At 31.0% G+C, this 19209-nt stretch overlaps 1 protein-coding gene across 8 annotated transcripts in view; it reads left to right on the forward strand.

The window, feature by feature from the left end:
• The window catches only part of LOC107442660 (RIMS-binding protein 2), a 193179-nt gene that overhangs the window by 159927 nt on the left and 14043 nt on the right, over positions 1–19209 (forward strand). For 3 of the 8 annotated variants that reach the window (XM_087159138.1, XM_071178487.2, XM_071178489.2), the window contains 9 exons: positions 674–749; positions 828–977; positions 1790–1888; positions 1988–2175; positions 7075–7156; positions 7235–7396; positions 10107–10244; positions 14093–14269; positions 14917–15065. In XM_087159138.1, the coding sequence (XP_087015264.1) occupies positions 674–749; positions 828–977; positions 1790–1888; positions 1988–2175; positions 7075–7156; positions 7235–7396; positions 10107–10244; positions 14093–14269; positions 14917–15065 (1221 nt within the window). Of the gene's footprint in view, positions 1–673; positions 750–827; positions 978–1789; positions 1889–1987; positions 2176–7074; positions 7157–7234; positions 7397–10106; positions 10245–14092; positions 14270–14916; positions 15066–17913; positions 18112–19209 lie in introns of all 8 variants that reach the window. The other 5 variants (XM_087159135.1, XM_087159137.1, XM_087159139.1 and 2 more) reach the window with 3 other exon arrangements.

Consider the following 19209-nt stretch of genomic DNA (forward strand, 5'->3'; position numbering starts at 1 on the left):
CATAAAAAACATATTTAGAGTTGGTTAGAATGTGTCTGATATTGTTAGGCAGAATCAAACCTAAATTCCAATAATTCTTGTAGCTTCATTATTGAATCTTAAGTAAACCTTTTAATTTCAATCTACGTCCTAAATAAAAGTAAAGCATGAAACATCTTTAGTAAAACTACTTCGCGCATGAGTTAGATAAAGAGGAAAACCATGAATTCCGTGGTTAACTCGATGGCAAGAGGATTCTGACCCATGATCCATGAAACACTAGCGACAACTTGCATCAAAACTGTGGTTGACATAAGTTTTTTTTATAGTTAATCAATTCTTGTAGCATAATTCTTAATCACTCTAATGTTAAGAAGTTTAATAGTGTTAATGTGCTGGCTTTGTTGTTATGTATGCCAGCTAATAATATTTATAGTGTTAATGTGTCTGCTGGACAGCACAGCTTGTGCAGTGCTGGTCAGTCAACAAAATTGAAAGGTTTGGACAGAAGTTCGTTTACTCGTGATATGGGTGGGTATCTGATAGGATTACCCTTTCTCCAATCGGATTTTGTGTCAAAATCGAATCAAAAGTCTTTTAAATTAAATTCTTTTTTTTAAAAAAATTGTCTGGTGGTGTTCGAAATACATTAAAAAATTTCCTATAAAATTTTAATCTTTACAACATATTTCAGGATGGATTTTTTAATGGAGAACTTATGGATGGTAGAAGAGGATTGGTACCATCAAATTTTGTTGAAAAATTAACCGGTAAGTTCAATCCTAAAGACAAAATGAAAGACAGTAAAAATACCAATGAAATGAAATATTTCGTTTATTTAATTTTAGGAGAAGACCTTTATGAATTTCAATCCCAAGTACTGTATGGAACAAGAGATTCAGACGATGGAAGTACTTTAATATTTCGAGACGTTGAAGGAGATCTTGCTGGAGACGATCCACAAATGTTCTGTAGACTAGAATCTAAAATTACAACGGGTACATACTTTTATTATTTCTAATATGAACATTTAGTTTTTAATTTTTAACCCTTATTTTTATTATGTATTTTGCATGAAAAAATTAGTGTACAGAAACAGCTATCTCGAACATTTGAAAATCGGCAAAAGCCTTAAAATCGACAGTAATCTATTCAATTAAAAATTTATGCAGAGTGTTCAGAAGATCGTCTATACTACATATTTTTAGAACCCTCGAATGTAGGATATTAATTTGGTTCACTGTGTTCAAAAGATGAAACCCACATTCAGACATTTCATTATGAAAACAAAAAAATAAAACATTAAGCACAAAATTTAAAAAAAGGAAAGCAATACAGTCCAACTGATCTCACGCACCAGCCGGAAGAACCATTCGCCATTTTTTTTTTTTTTTTTTTTTTTTAAAGTTTTATTTGAAGGCGGAGTTAACGAACGCTACAGAACCTTGAAATATTCGGGTTCTGTTTTTAATTTTAAACTTATATTTTTTGAATAAAATATGACATTCCAAAATATCTTTTAAATTGCAAACTCTGAAAAATTTGAAAATTTTGAGTAACAGTGTTTTATAAAATAAGCAATTTTTTAGTTTTTATTTACTTTACGATTTGGAAATAACCTAACTGGAGTACACTATCAGAAAAAATAATTCAAATAAGAACCATAGCATGAGCTTGGTATTAAACTAAATGTTAAACCCTGAAATTTCCTCCAATTCAGATTCCAAATTACTCAAAACAATGTAATTCAAACTAAAACATAAGAAAAAAAAGCGTATTTTGATATATTCACCATTTTCCTCATTAACAGAGGATTTCCATCGAATGAATGATTACATTGATTTAGAAGACATTGAGGATTTTGAAGAAGATGAAATAACAACTGATTTAGAAAGAGATGAAGGTCCAGGTAATTCTTTTTCCTGGATTATTTATTTTCATATTTTTTGAAACACTAAGTACCACTAATTTTCTTTATTTGTTTAATATTAATGTATTTATATTTCAGTACCACCACCAACAAGACTAGTCTTAGAAAGGCAATTTAACAAGAGTATCCTAATCGGCTGGTGCCCACCAGATGCCCCGCGAGGAACAGCTGAAGCTTATCATGTTTATGTGGATGGTGTTCCCAAAGCAACAATAAGGGCTATAGAGAAAACACGAACACTAGTGGAAGGAGTTGATTGTAATCAGGTACTATTTCCTCTTATTCAAAGATAATTTATAAAATAAATGCCTCTATGAAAAAAGAAATCGAAAAATCACCAGTGTGTGTTTTAAAATCAATAATGTGATTGAAGTTAATTTAACACATTGAATGCCACGCTAATTTTACATGGCTTGCCCGTCTGACCAAAATGATTTTCTCATTATGTATTGCATTAATTTCTTCAAACCATTTTAGTAACGATAGTTACATAAAAAAATTAAAAGCATTAAAAATTTACTCGAATTATGTGTTTCTAATAATCTTGGCTTCGTCGGTCACCGGTGTCCCCCGAGGCGCTATGAATAAACTCAGTGCCGGTCACCGGTGACCCCCATGGCATTCAATGTGTTAACAGGGAAACCGCCTTTACTGTTCATCTAGAGATCAAAAATTAGTTACCAAAGGTTTCATGCAACGATATGGGATTTCACTAATTGGTTGCTAAACAAACTAATTGGAGGAACAATGAAATGTTCGTTTTATGGATTAAAATTAGATGTTTAAAATCCTTTTTAAATCCGCTGATGGAAAACGTTTAATTTTCTTATTGGATCTCATTTCTAATGATAATTAAATTTTACACTTACTCCTTTCTCGAAATAGTATTCGTATATATTCTAGATATAGTAATAGTATTTATCTAGTAGTAATATTTGTTGTTTCTATTCTAATAGTTAAGACCTGATTTTTCTAAGTCGCAATCTTTGATACCCTGAACGAGTGAGAGTCTTAAAGCGACATTTTTTAGCGTCTCCATTAATCTAACCAGTGTTAAAAATTCCAATTGATATTTTTAAAAATGCATAAATGACTTCGTTTGGTTATTTTTTAAAGAAAACACATTTCCTGTCTTATAATATACTTTACAGAAGAAAGGCAAAAATAATTCTGTTTTCTTAAAAGAAAAAAAAACAGATTAACGCCCAAATTATTTTGAAATTAAAATTTTGAAAATAAGTCTTAAAATTTACGTTTAAAGTATTTAAAAGTATAATGCATTCATATTCGTATTCTTTAATTTGGAAGCTGAAATAATTGCTGTCCAATAAATAGGACTCTTGGCGAATGCGTATTCTACCGGCAAGAAAGTTCTTTTTTCTTTCGCTTTCTACAAAATCTTTAGTTTCTATAAAAAAATGTGTATTCATTAAATTTGTAAGATTAGACCCTGATAGCTCAGGGGATAGAGCGCTCGCCTTAAAATGCGGAAAACCGGGTTCGAATCCCAGCGATAGCTGGTCGATACGAATTCCGCATCAGATTGCACCAACCACAGTGCTGACGTGAAATGTCTTCAATGGTAGACGGATCATGGGTTAGAGTCCCCTTGCCGTCAGACTAACCGTGGGAGGTTCTCGTGGTCTTCCTCTCTATGTTAGGCAAATGCGGGTTAGTTCCATCCTCCACGGAGGCAAATTTCTCTCAATACTCGATCCAGAAGTTCCCTTGTCTTCTAGATTTGGTTCAAAATTACAAGGCTGCGTAGGTGAACATTAATAGTCGTAAACCCAAAAACTGGGTCGGCTGTTTAATGACTATAATAAAATATGTAAGACTAAATAAAACGTTAGACTATTCTATTTATCAATATTTAAATTGAAAATTACATTTTAAATACAACTATTTTTTAAATAGAAATATTTTAAATTTAAATTAATAAAATTATTTTTTTTCTGTAAAAATATTTTTATTTTTCATGGAACTTTGGAAAGCAGTTTGTACAAAGAGTGACATTGTATTTCAAACAAAAAGTGAGAGGCTTTCTATTGTGACTTTTCATTTGACAGTGCCTCTACTTGTCTCCATTGGATGTGATGTGGCCTATTCCGTTAAGTCCCGCTCTCGCTTTTCAGTACTTATAGTTTTGATGATGTGGTTTTGGTAGACCTGCCTACTCTTTTTCCTGCTGATACGCCCAGTTTCAAATACGATATTGCTATTTCACGTCTAACACCCCTTTATACTTCTGTTGCTAACTAAATTGTATATCTCTCTTCGTCTCTTTTGGAAATAACGTGGTCTATTCCGTCAAGTCGCAAGTTTTTCAGTTCCTTTCATTTTAATGATACTCTTGCAATGAGTCATCCGACTTTTCCTCTTGCTGATACGCCCAGTTTCAAATACGATATTGTTATTTCACGTCTGACTCCCCTTTATACGAGTACATCTGTTGCTAACTAAATTGTATATCTACCTTCGTCTCTTTCGGAAATAATGTGGTCTATTCCGCCAAATCAAACGTTTTTTAGTATTTTGGGTTTTGATGAAAAGCCTTCTTCTTGACTTCTCTTTTTGCTGATATGTCCAGTTTCAAATGCAATATTTATATTTCACGTCTGACTATCTTTTATACTTTCGTTCGCTTTGGTAATTCAATTGCACTTAATGTGCTTACGTACCATTTCTTCCTTCTGATTTTGATGTTGTGTTTCTCTAAAAGCCACTCGTTCTTGTTCATACCTCCCATGTTCATGTTGTAATTATTTGTTAGATTTTTCCGTTCAATTTTACTATTTTCAGTTTTAGGCTTTTCACGGGCGTGAAAACCGTGATAAGAACACATTCTTGTTCACACATTTCTTGGACCAATGAAAGATTTCACTTTCTTCCTACTGGCAGCTGTGGGTTACGATACCATATCATTAAGAGATTTTGTATTACTTGTCTTAGCAGAATTAAACTATGCAGTGGGCAGTGGGTCCAATATTTTGCTTAATTATGTATTTAATGTCGGATGCGTTAATCGATTTAAAGAAATGAAAATCTACTTTTGAAGAAGAATACTCTTATAACTTTCGAACTATTTGTTTTAGAGATGATTGATTCAGCGTAGCAAAATGTGCAGAAAACATTACCTCCTTCATCTAAATAGCAATATAAGGCGCGTTGATATGTATAAGTAAAAGTTTTTACTGTTTATGCTAAAATTTTATAACTTCATAGTTCTATCTAATTTTGCTTCGTTCTATTTGTTTCATCGTTAATAAATACATCGGAAATTAATATTCCTTTTGGCTAGATAGCATTGTTTCTTCCTCATTTGTCCCCTTAACCAACTTTTAGAATGCATTCCGTGAAAGAACTTAAGAGATTTTTTTGTATAGATTGCCGACATAGCAGAGTGATGTGTATCATGAAATTTTCAGCCAATTATACATTAGTGGCCAATCAACGCCTTTTGGACCGGAATTTCCAAAACTAATATTTTGCGAAAATTTTACTTTCTTTCAATTTGGAACTATAGACAAATAATAATAAATATTTACGTTTTTCTTAGATTGAAATCTGTATATAATGATCCCCTTTGTCCGTATACATAACCATCCGAATTACAGGTCAAATAGTCAACAAATTTGAATTGCTAAAAGGATCAGAAATATGGAATATTAGAATATAATTCTTTGCCATAGAACAAAAAATTTCTTAAAATCTCAAATCTTGTTTAAGTTTCTACAAGAAAATATGACCATAGATTCTATAACTAAAAGTATCTGAATATAGAGTGCACAAAAGAATTAAACAGATCACCCTAAATAACTTTTGATCTGATGATCGGATCTTCACGTTCTAGGACTCAATCTTGGTGGTTTGAGAGGATGACCTCAAATATGGTAAATAATCACTGCAGACTATATTTTTAGTTAGGTAATCAGACACAAAAAAGTACTTTCTCTGAAGAAACATGCCTTTTTTTCGACGGATTCGGATTTCTGATTCTCAAAATATAGGAATTAGCCACAATCTGGAAAATATAGTTAGTCCCAATAGTTTAGTCAGGAGAGCAGTCCAAGGTTTGGACCCCTTATGTCAATTTTACTTTCTATATATTTCAAAATATCTCTAAAACTGTTTAAGTGAAATGAAAATTTTTTGCATGCAATTATAAAATTCGTTTATCCAAAGATAATTCCATGCAGAATAATATTCTGCATAATAATATGTTAATATTAAAGCATAATAATAGTATAATAATATTAATAATAGTCAAAAATATTTTGAATTCTAAGCTATGCAATTTTTTACATCATTTTAAGGAGTGCAAATTTCAATATAAAAATACAAAATTTGAGCTAAATCGGTTGAATAGTTCCTGAGAAATCGAATTTTAAGAATACGATTTTTTCAAAATTCGATTTCTCAGGTGCTATTCGACCAATTTTGCTCAAAATTTGAATTTTGCCATTTAAAACTGCATTCTTTAAAATTGTGTAAAAAATTGTATAAATTACAATTCAAAATATTTTCGACTATTAAATAAAATAATAAATAATAAACGTTTACTAAAAGTTATATTTTGCATGGATATATCTTTGAATGAATTTTTATGATTGAGTGCAAAAATTATTCAGTTCACTAAAAAAAGTTCTCGAGACATGACGGAATACGTAAAAAATTAACATTAAGGCTTGTCCGAACTTTATCCTGACCAAACTATTGAGACAATATTTCCCATATTTCGACTACCTCCTATATTTTGGGGATCAGAAATCCGTTGAAAAAAAGGTATGTTTATTTAGAGAAAGTATGTTTTTATATCTGTATTTAGTAAATTAAAATATCGTCCATACAAAATAAGTAGTATATTTAAAGTTATTTGAAACCATTAAGATTAAGTCCTAGATTGTGAAGATTTCGCACTCAATTTTAATGAAGCTCAATCATTAGATCAAAAGAACTCAACCATTAAATCAAAGAAACTCAACCTTTATATAAAAAAAAACTGAATCATTAGATCAAAAGTTATTCAGTGTGGTCCGTTTTTCTTTTGCGCACTGTACAAGAATATGGTTCATTTTTGCTTCATATTAAGGAGGCAGCAATTTTAAACGATGTTACGGTTCAACTCGCTCCAAAATGACTAACAGTGTACAATGCATTTACAGCCTCACAGAATAAGCGTTCGATCTGTCAGTTCCACTGGTCGACATTCCAGAGATGCAGCTTGTACAATAGTAATAGGAAAAGGTATTTTTATAAAATTATGTACAATATTGCTTTTTTCACGTACAACTTGAATGACACAAATAACATTTTATTTCATAGATATACCATTAGCTCCCGTTTGTGTCAAAGCTCTGAACGTCACATCGACGTCAGCTGTTATTAGCTGGTTGCCCAGCAACAGCAACTTCCAGCACGTCGTTGCCATAAATAGCGTCGAAGTGAAAACTCTGAAACCTAGTGTGTTCCGCCATCCAATCTCAGGTAAATGCTTTAAATCTTTCAATTTTATGTTATTTTTATACTTTCCTAAATTAGAAATAGAAAATATGAGAATGAAATTAATGTTTTATTTTTAAAATACTGTATTATATTCATCTGTCATATATTTATGAATATTATTTGTTTGACTGAATGATTTTATGACGAACATATGGAGCTTACTTCATTTCATACTACGTATCTTTCTTAGTATTAACTTAAGGTATATTTTTATAATACTATTAAGTGAAAATATTTATAATAGCAAAATTTACTCTTAAATAGTTAAATTAAAATATTTTGTACAAGTTATAAACATAATTTAAAATTTTTGTTTATATATTTTTTATAATCTCAGAATTGAAAATATTGAGTATGAAGTTTTAAGAGTTATGTTTTGAGAAAAAAATGTATTCGTATACATAAATCATGATACAAATACTGGTTTTCTAAAAAATAAGTGAAAACGGATACAATAGTTTCTTTAAAGTTAAATTCAAAAATTTCCATGTGATCATATGGTAGAGAAATTACAGTAATGTATAGAACAATACAATAAACAATTATTAGGGGGACAGGAAAGTAATGTCGTTTCGACGCATTAAATATTCGTTTGTCTTAAAAACCAATCCATTTTTGAAAGGCATTGAAAGGTTGTTGTTAACGAGGGTGAAGAAATTATTGATTAAAAAATAAAATCTTGTCAACAAATATCAAATGCACCGAAGCGACGTTACTTTCCGGTACCCCTAATACATTACTTTTTGTAGCAGATTTTAAAGCTTCTTTTTTTTCTATTTAAAACTAAATGTCAATAAACCCATTATCATTAAGGGTTTGAAAGATAATTCTAAACCCTAGAATACTGATATACAGCCACATTTATGCCAATTCGTGATTAAAAATTTCGTTGATGAAGCTAAATCAACCAACAAAATGAAATAGAGCATTCATCAAAAAGGCGCTGCTCTATATTTACCCTAACTGCAGTTTATCCCCATCGTGATTAAATGGGGGGGGGAAACTATTTATTTTGGAATTTAAACTCTTATCTCTTGTTTTAACACTTCGTATAAACTGAAATAATTTCTCAAAAACATGTTATGCAACCTTTATTCAATTCTACAAATTTATTGCTTAAAATTTATAAAATACAAAGGAAAAGTAATTAAATTTATTATCATTGATTCAACTAGTAAGAGAATTAGCACAATTTTTACCTAAAGGTAAATATTATATTATTGTTTTTAAATTTTTTTATGCTATCCTGCCAAATAACGAGAGAAAGAAATAGAAATTACAGAAAATCTGCAGCAGTTGGTGACCCATTATTTGCAAAACTAGTCTCTACAGAAAATCCGTTATTAGTATTTTCTTACTATGAGTTTTAATTTCAATTACAGAAGATATACAAGAACTGCGTAAAAGTCCAATTTCCAAAAATAGCCAAATTCCTGATATAAGAATGTTAGTGTCGTACTGACTCTATTTATCACTGAAATTTGTATCGCCATTCAGTGAATCAGTCTATTTATCTTATTAGTATCATATGGGGTTTGTTTTTTTTAATTATTTGTTAAAGTAAAACAGTGCCACGAAAAAAAATTGATTTTAATTCTAATGCCATAAAATTTCGAAAATGGTGATCGAAAAAATTTGAAATTAGTAAAATCTACCTAGTATTTTACATAAGGTTTAAAGCAACAAAAATCAATTTTAAAACCAACCGAACAATTAAGGTTTTGTTTGAAAATGATTTTGAAATATTTCAAACTAAAAGGGGATTTTTAGACTAGCAGAACAACCAAAACATAGTTTGATTTTTGCTTGGAAAAAAAAGTGCAATATTCTCTTAATCGGTTAATCAAATTAGTTTTATTTATCCGACTGAGTAAAATTCGGCAATTTCGACAAAAATTTAATTTCTTTTTTTCTTTTACTGTCTGTACTTGAACTTTTGTTCATTAGCTTTCTAAATCTTTTTATATTTATGTTCTCTGATCTTTAGAATCGAATTTGTAGTTGTTTTTTCGCTTGCTGACAAACGGAACAAAATAGCAATAGCTTACTTTGAGGAAATCTCTTTACGCTAAAATACATTACAAAAAAAATTAATATACAATTCCCTGAAACTTTGTGCGTACATTTTGTATAATTTTAGCTATGTTTTGAACTAAAAGCTAAGGTCTAAGTGTAAATTTATTATTATCTAAGGTCTAAGTGTGAATTTGCTCTAAGTAACAATATTTAGAATTTTCAGCAATAAATCTATACTAAACAGCATATTTAGTTCCATTTCATCATATATTTGAATTTTGTTGAAGATTTTAGTTCAAAACATAGAAAATTATATTATTGATCTATGAAAAACATTATTTCGATATTTATGCATATATTTGTCGTAGAGCTGTTGGCGGGATATAGTTTTATGCTCAATATTGTCCTCATTTTGAAAAGTTTTTAAGTTGACTGTAGATTTATAACCTTCCGAGTGCCAAAAATAAAATGAAATCAATTATAACCAGTCGGATGCCTTAACTTTTTAAATAATAAAAACAATGCATTTTCTTCATAAGGAACCTTGAATTCATTTTATCAAAATTTCAGCACGTCATGCGTGTTCGAAAAAATTAACTTTTTAAGTCATTCTATTTTGTTTACCTTACTACTTATTTTTCAAAATACCAACTATAATTCATTGTGTCATTTTCAGGCTTAGCACCAAACACTACATACCGAGTGTCCGTCAGAGCTCGTCCTGCCCGGTTGTTCTTCAACCACGATAATCCGAAAAAGATTGGACTGTTAACATCAGCCATTGAGTTTAAGACTCTTCCCAAAGGTTGTAAAGGTTAATTTTTTTATCTTCTCTTTGTGATTCTTCTGAGTAATCTTCTTCAAGCACTAACAATCCCTGCTTTTGCTGAAACTGCACATCTATGGTAATAAAAGAGGTATCACTTCGTGTAGCCATTGCTAAACTAATATATTAACTATTACGCACAACTAAAGTAAACTACTATGGTGATGTTTCTTATGCCGTAGATCTGCAAGCAGCGTTAATGGCTGCCTGTACTACCAACCTACCATGAAGTCATGCTTGCAGATAAGTTTGGCTGTTTTTTGTACCCTTTTTTTTATCTTATTTTATATATTTCAGATTAATTGTTGAATTATTTTCCATAAACAGTATGTAATGGCATTGGTAATTAAATTAAGCCATGCTTCAAAAATATCCACTCATCATATAAATTTTAATTCCTTTATTCTCGGCTTAATATTATGCTTCAGTAAAAAGTGGAAAGATAACGTATTTTAAAATGGAATATAGCCTTAATAATTACTCAGTGATTTAAGTAAAGCTAAAACGTAGTTTTGATTTAATGAATAAACATGGTACAGAACGGAAAATAAAAATCGAAACACCAGAATAACTTTTGATACAATGATCAAATTTCCCCACTGTGCAATAAACATGGTCAAAATTATTAGAATATGATAAAATTTATAGTGTTTCAGTTTCTAAAGAAACACCAAAAATCTCGGTAATTTTTACCAAAGTGCGTTCGTATTAATTATTGGTAAGATTAACAATTAAATGCAGTTATATAATATGTAATAAATTCAAATTTAGTAAAAGAAGTCAAATTTAATAAAAAGAAGTCAAATTTAGTAATTTTATCATGATATAGGTCTTAGAGCATGGCATGAAAACCATTTATTCGGTCAAATTTACTTTTGAGTTTTGTATTTTTTTTACTATTTTTATGGTAATAAAAACTATAATTTTCAAACCAGATTTTCTGGTGAACTGTTATCATATGAACTGAAAAACTACCAAATGAATGATTCAAATACGGTATAGTTTATTTTTATTTATTAATTATTTATTTATTTTTTTGCCAGAAACTTAACACCATACAGTACGGTCATTTGATTTAATCAAAGTTTTTTTTCTCTTTTCATGTACTAAGAGGCTATAGTAACATTTTGGAGAGCTGGTATTAAACATGCTAATTAATTAACATTGACGATATTTTAAGTTACAAAAAGAGATTTATCCATCAGAGAGCTACCCACTAACCCCTCTATCCTTAAAAAGGTTAACCTTTAGAACCCCTAATATAGCCTCTTAGTACGCGAAAATTTAATAATTAGTTAAAAAGTTATTTAGAGTAATAAGATTTCAATTTTGCTCTCTGTACTTTGCTTAAAAAAATTCTCTATTTTGAGCGGATATCTTAAAAGAAAACTAATAAACCAATAGCTTTGACCAGAATTTCGTCATTTTATTCGTTTTTCAATGCATGTTTTCAACTGTATATTCTCTTAAATCGTGAGAGGCATTTTTTTCGTGTTGTACAAAATACCTACGCTCCGATGGCTATACGGTGCATTCAGTTAAATATTTTTAAGAGAAAGCTGCTGCACTAAATTGATTAGCAAAATAATTGATAAAAAAAATTTTATTTTATCAAAATATGTTAAACATTAATTCAATATTTGCATTAATTTTTAAATATAAAAACACCACTTAAGAAAAAAATATGTTGCTTTTTCTAAAAAAGAAAGTCCAGAAAAAATAGCGTTAGCCCAGTCTTGATATAACAGAGATTCACTGCATAGAAATTCATACCGCTACACGTTCGGGCTATATGAATACAGTGACTTTCATGGCTTGTTAATATTAATACCTATTGATGTAAAACATGTAACTTTAACATATATTTATCATTGATAAATGTCAGTGTAACAGCTTCATTTGCACTGTGCTGGGTCGATGTTTCACCAAAAACAGTGAAAATTTGCTTGCGTTTCTCGGTGTATGCATTGATGTGCTTGATTTAATTATTAATTTCAATTACTAAACAGTTACTGTTATTTGCATCAAGTTTAAAAATGCTTACAACTCTCTAAATGTTGAATCGATGTTTGCATGATATGTTGCTTACAAATATTAACCTTCCATTTGACTGTGACACTACCAAGCAAACTTGTGCATATTTTCAGAAACATTATACAGTTTTCTATATCCATGTAATTGTAAATAATATACCAATTAATAATACGAGAGTTTACTATTTATAAGCTTTTTGTGCTTTTTTTCGCTTGTGCGCGTTTTGGTGTCCTATAATTACGGTTATAGTGTATGTTTTATAGATTTTTGTCAACAGTGAAATTATAAAAAGAAAACATGCACCTTACCAGTCACAAATCAACATTTGAACATAAAAAAACGTTATCAAAAAGACCAAATTTATAAACTAGGAAGACGAGATTAAAGCATCAAGGTCTGTTCTATTAACTGAGGGTGCTAAGTGTAATTGTAAGACACTCATTGAAAACACTTTCAAGTATCATTAAGCAATTAAACTGACTTTGTTTTTTATCATAACTTCTAAAATTAATTTTTCGCTTCTAATGGATAATTTCATGTTTAGCTAAAATTCTAAAAATATATGTAAAGCAAAAATACGAACACTTTATATGTAAGTAGAGGGTTTAAACAAAACTTTCATTAGCTTTTCGATCTATTAGTAAAGCGTTGAGTGAAAGTTTTAAATTCATTTTAAAAAGTGGCATATCAAGTGAAAGTGCAGGGTAATTAATTAAACTATATTTGTCCTTAATTTTCTTTACTACTCACAATTCAATTAATCACACTCCCTTTGTTTCTCTACTTCCGGCTCGAAATATTCTGTCATTTTAAGTTAATTATAATTAATAATCTTTCATTTGCACTTGATTTGCAGCTTATAAAAATGGTATAAAGTGTTCGTATTTATCACTGTAAAAATTATTACTCAAAATTTTTAAGATTCCTTCGCTATTGGCGAAACTGTTTCCTAGTTAATGATTCAAGCAAAAATTTCGTAAGTTACTGAAATTATTATCTTCACTTATTGGGGATATGTTGCATTAAAAACAACGTATGCAATATGTTGCATTAAAAACAACGTATGCAATATGTTGCATTTAATGCAACACATAAATAAACATATTTTTTTCCCAATGCCTAAGTCATACAGTCATCTGAAGGGTAGATTTGTTGGCCACTCTTTCAGGGGCGCCATATTAGGTGGGCCAACGTTGCTCCCACAGTAAGGACAGATAGTACAGAGAAAGAAAGAACATCCATGCCTTGCCCGGGATTCGAACCCTGAACCTTTCTGATGCAAGGCCAGTTCCCTGACCCCTACACAGGCTGCTCGGCTAAATAAACGTATTTTATTAGAAAATATAAAAGGAGTATTAGTTAGTGAGTCATAACTAGAAAATGAACTCAAGAAACATGCGTTCCAAGCGAGTGCACTAACTCCTGTACCATCCTCCCATTATGCAGGTTAAATGGTTAAAAAATCAGATTAAAGAAACTATTAAGGTGACACACGAGTGAGGAATCAGTTTCGACAAATGTTTCAAGTTCATGTTTCATTAAAAATTGCTTGATTTCGTGACGAAATGGTTACCAAACGTAACAAAATACAACTTAAGGATTGTTGAATTGACAAAAATTAATGTTTTATTTTTTTGAAGTTCTATATTCAGTTCAGTACAGTAAAGGCAATCAAGTTGCAAAACTTATGAAAAATATTAAAATTACTGACTTTTTAGTAGTGTTGCTCCCCAGGCTTATGAGTATCAATAACAGAAATGTGTCTTTCTTTCTTTTTTTTTAAATTGCAATACAATATTTAGGTCTTCCTGAACCTCCTCTTGATGTGCAAGTGGAACCAGGACCACAAGATGGCACATTGCTAGTAACATGGTTACCTGTCACCATAAATAACAGAGGAACATCTAATGGGGCTCCTGTTACAGGATATGCTGTTTATACAGGAGATAGAAAAGTTCAAGAAATTGAAAGTCCTACAGGTATCTATAACTACACAGATTATTCCAGATTAGTTAGTCATCAATTTTATAATTTTATAAATCAATTCATTATAACTGTTTGATTCTCTGCACGAAGTTTATTGATTTATGAATTACTTTTTTAAAAAATGAAATAAAAAGTATTTGCAAATATACGCCACAATATAGGACTATGCTCTTACTCTGTATTTGAGTCCTTTTTAAAAAGTTTAATCAAAAAAGATTTAATAAGAATTCTCAAATTAATATTTAAGATAGAGGGGAAAAAAGTTATGGAATCTTAATTCGCTACAGAGGAAGATGAAACTGAAAGCATCCAAACATGTTTGATTACCGGAAAGAACAGAGACGATGAGAAAGGTGATTATTGTAAATGCCTCCCAGTTTCATTAGACAATTGAAATGCCTTTGATGTTTTTCATCCTGTCTTAGTCTCTTGCTTTACTGGGTTGATTTTTATAGTATCTTAACTTCTTCTCGGTTTAAATATCAATTTCAGACCTTCAATGTATAAGCTTTCGTAATTATTTTTGATATTATACTAAAAATATGGAGAACCGTGATTTTACTGTAAAGCTAAAATATTTTTTTTATTTAAACTTTATTTTTATTTTCCAAATACTAACCCAAACCTTTACATTTTTCAGGAGATCATGCTTTACTAGACATTTTAAATCTAGCTCCCTTAAAGAAACGAGCCGTGACCGTGCGGACAAAATCAGGAGATAATTTATCTATTGATTCTATGCCTTGTCTGATTCCTGTGGAATTATTAAAAGGTGTAGCAGCAACACTGGTATGTATTACATATTTCGAATCTCATAATAAGCGTAAAACATTTATAATCACGAAATAATTTTATTTAGAACTTCTTTCCTGTAGTTTTTTCAGGCAATTTCTTTTTCATTAAATATTTTTCTTGAATGAACTTTTAGTGCCAAAAACTTAATTTAACGTAGAAAAAATAATAAGTTATCAAAGCGTATTTTTTTGAAAAAATAGTATTTAATAAATTATAATTAATATTCAGATCAACAAAGGGTTTACTTTCATATAATTAATACATTCACCATTTTTTTCTCGAAAAATTTTTTTATAACTTCTTTTCCTGTTTAAGATTAGCCACCAAGCAGATTGATTTAGCTATGGCCAGTTTATTTTCTTCTAATTTAATTTAATTTAATTGGTGTGCTGCTAAAAATAACTCCGCAATTAATTGGAGTACCATTAAACCAATATATTTTCCTATAATTTATAAACGCAGAATTTTATTTATTGAAAAATACATGAGATTTAAATCCCTAAATTGATACACATGATTAAAATTTCTGCTTCGGAGGGAGTTCAAATGCTTTTATATTTAACTTGGAAGAGGTATTTCTGAATATAGCATGGTCTGATTATGCTAGTTTTGAACTTGTGCTTCGTAGAGTCGTAAAGTGATGAGAGGAAGGATTGTGATTGTCACGTTGCAGCGATATATGAGTACCTAGCATATCAATACAAAAGTTTTCTATCGATACAAAAGTTTTTAGTTGTGTACAAATAGATCTGAAGTGTAATGTTGTCAACACACGTCCTATTAGAGATATTCAAGAATTTCGTGCCGTACACATAATCACGAATGTATGTTCTGAATTTGATCAAACGTGATTTGGAGAACCTGTGGCCATGGACATGCTCAGTTAGATCAAAACATAAGTACGTATATGTGATAGTTCGTCGAATCGCGAAATGAAATCTCTCCATTTATTTCATGATTTGTGTTGCTACTACTAAAATCGTGTAGATGTAATTCACACAAGTCATAAGCAATGCGACAGGTATAACCAATGGGATAGACGAAAAGGAACTTAAGTTACGTAAAATTTATGGATAGCGCAAGGGGGCAGGTATTACAATAGGAGACATCTCTTTTCACCGTAGTCATTGAGAGCCTGGACAATAATGACAAAAAATGACTATAACAGTCAGTATTGAGCAGCGTACAAGGTAGAGTGCTCCACAGTCGTATGATGGTGTATCTGCATGAAGCCCCCTAAAAGTGTACCATTTATCATTGGTTTCCTAGTTCAGCAATGGATTGAAGACTGTAGCCAAAGATCTCAGCACAGAAAGGTGTCACCTACTGCAGTAAATGTAGCAGTCACGACTGTGTTTGATTACGATAAACCAGTACAAAACATTCAACGAGTTTCAAGAAAAGTCAAAGCGTGTCAGAGGCTAACGCTTTCAATCTGTCCTTAGGTGGTGTATTGATACCCCCTCTACCTAAGCCCTCTTAGATATCTCAGCCAAGTAGCAGGAGTGCTTAGATTTGACTGGGAATTATATCCAACAGATGAACTATCCGTCTTATTAGTCACGTATTTCATTTTATAATTGGCGTTGAACAGCCGACCCAATTCTGAATCCAATGTTCAACTCAGTAGCCTAGTAATTTTGAACCCAATCCCGAAGACAAGGGAATTTTTGGATCAAGTATTGGGAGAAATTTATCTTCATGGGGGACCTATTGGTGGAACTAACCCATATTTGAGTAACATGGAGAGGAAAACCATGAGAACCTCCCACAGTTAGCCTAACGGCAAGGGGACTTAGTCAAGTATTTTATTTTATTGATGTCGTTGAACAGCCGATCCAAATTTGCATTCGTGGAGGACTTTTTGATGAAATTCGAAAATCTCCCATGGTTAGCCTGGTGGCAAGGGGACTTTAACCCCTGGTCCGTCTACCACTGAGGATATTTCACGTCAACACTGTGGTCGGTGCGAGCTGGATGTTGAATTTGTTTCAACCAGCCATCACTGGGTTTCGAATTCGTTTCACTTCATTGAAAGGAGAACGCTCTATCTCCTGAGCCACCACAGCTCTTAGTCAAGTATTATGCAAACTTGCCACGAAAATAATCTCGTGAAGCCATGATACCATCCGCCTGTTTGTTTGAGGCTATGAGACTCATGAACCCATGACCTATCTATTACTACAAATAAATTATATCAACATTGTTGTCAATGCAATTATCATCAAACTGGCCACTAATCTGTGACTTTAATGTTTCTAAATTCTTCATGTTTAATAAACCAAAATGCTCATCCTTTGGAACTCTATCCAGATATTTAGAAGTCCCACACTGCATGCTTTTCGAAATACCCTATTCCCTCATACTCTGTAAATTTACTTGTTTAATCTATTTGTATTCTTTTTTTCTACAGTTCTTATACTCGATATACAAATGTTCATTCATATTATTTACTTTCTTCAATAAATTAATTTTTAAAAAATCAAAATATCTTTAAAACAACTTTGAAATACGAAATTTATTCAAATCTTATCCTTTAACTTAAATTATTTATTTTATATAAGGAATTTTTTAAAAAAAATTACAAAACTCGATGTTTTGAAATATGCTTTACTAAAAAATAAATTTGATAAATATTTAATGCCACATTGGTTTGTAATATATTGCCGTTCAGAGAGGACAACATATACAGTTCTAAATGATAAATCTACATAAAATTACGACTAGAAATCTTGTATATAATAAGTAAAAAATATGAATGGAATTTCAGTATTTACCCAGAATTTTCAATAGTCCTTAGAGTTAAATCTAGTTCTAAATCTCTGTTGCCATCCCTTTAAAGCTCCACCAGACAGAAACGGATGCGGTCCACGTGGAAGATGGCGAAAAGGAACCACAAAGACCACAAAGGAGGAGGTCTACAGGCAGCTCCGATTCCGAATCGGATACAGAGCTAGCCGAACTTCTGAAGCACGTGGCTCGCAGGACGGCTGAGTTCGATCCTGCCGCCGCTGCTACTGAAGGGTCTAACGGGCAACAGGTGAAATTCAAGACAGACGGTTTTATTGGTTGTGGGCTGCTTGCCGTTGTTTAATATTCTTGCTACTACTTCTTGTGCATTAAGATATCAAAATTTAACTCTCCATTTCATAGCAGAAAAAAAACTTAACACGTTACCATATTAATTCCATGCATTAAGTGTTATAGTGTTATTAAATCACATGCAATAGTGTTATTAAATCACAGTTTTTCAATTTTTTTCGATAATAAAATTGAAGAGTTTTACTGACAGTATTTTATAGAAGGAACAAAACTTTTAATCCAAGAATATTGATAATTTTTTTTTAATAAAAACAACAATATGTATGTTTCACGTTACTGTTTTACTTCTAATTATCATTTATGGCATACCGGATAGCAAAAATAACCAAAGATTTGAATGGAAAGAGACAAAAATTCTGGTTTGTCGTGTTCTGCTTAGAAAACAAGTGTGAACACCAAATTCAAATTTCGTTACAAAGTTCATCAAAAGATGGCGCTGTTAGACTGGAAAAATTGTAGAACAATGTGTTTTGCAACCCCTTTAGAAGTAATTATCTTTCATTTTACCTTTTCTGACCTTTAAAAGGCAAAAATACGTGTTAAAAGAGATGCACAAGAAGTGATGGCATTTACATCTTGCTGCAGAATGGCTAACCTACCCTAACTCTGCTTCCACTAATCCACCCATTTCCATATTTAAAACCTTTTAGAATGATTTTTCTAAAACACTATATTAAGAGCATTTTGTTGTTTTTGCATTGCAACTTTCATGTGTTATGATAAGCATTTACTACAAGATTAAATGCATTTAAAAACAATTGTCTAAAGTATTCGTTTATTTCATAAATTTTTATTAAATCTAGTTGTTTAATTTAAGATCTTCAATTGGTGTTTCTATTTAATATAATCGATGTGGTGTTTATCATTCAATTAACAAAATTAAGCTCGCTTTTTATTGGTGTTTTTTCTTTCTCTCTAAGAAGATATCTATTTGTTTCATATCCATACCCTCATCTGCACTAATGTTATCACTTCCTTCTTTCTGGTATATGGGCTCCACTGCTTATGGATGTTGTAACTCTGTCAAGCTTGCAGC

The sequence above is a fragment of the Parasteatoda tepidariorum genome, chromosome 3, assembly GCF_982258835.1.
Source record: "Parasteatoda tepidariorum strain Cologne lab strain chromosome 3, Ptep-v5.0, whole genome shotgun sequence".
Lineage (NCBI taxonomy): Eukaryota > Metazoa > Arthropoda > Arachnida > Araneae > Theridiidae > Parasteatoda > Parasteatoda tepidariorum.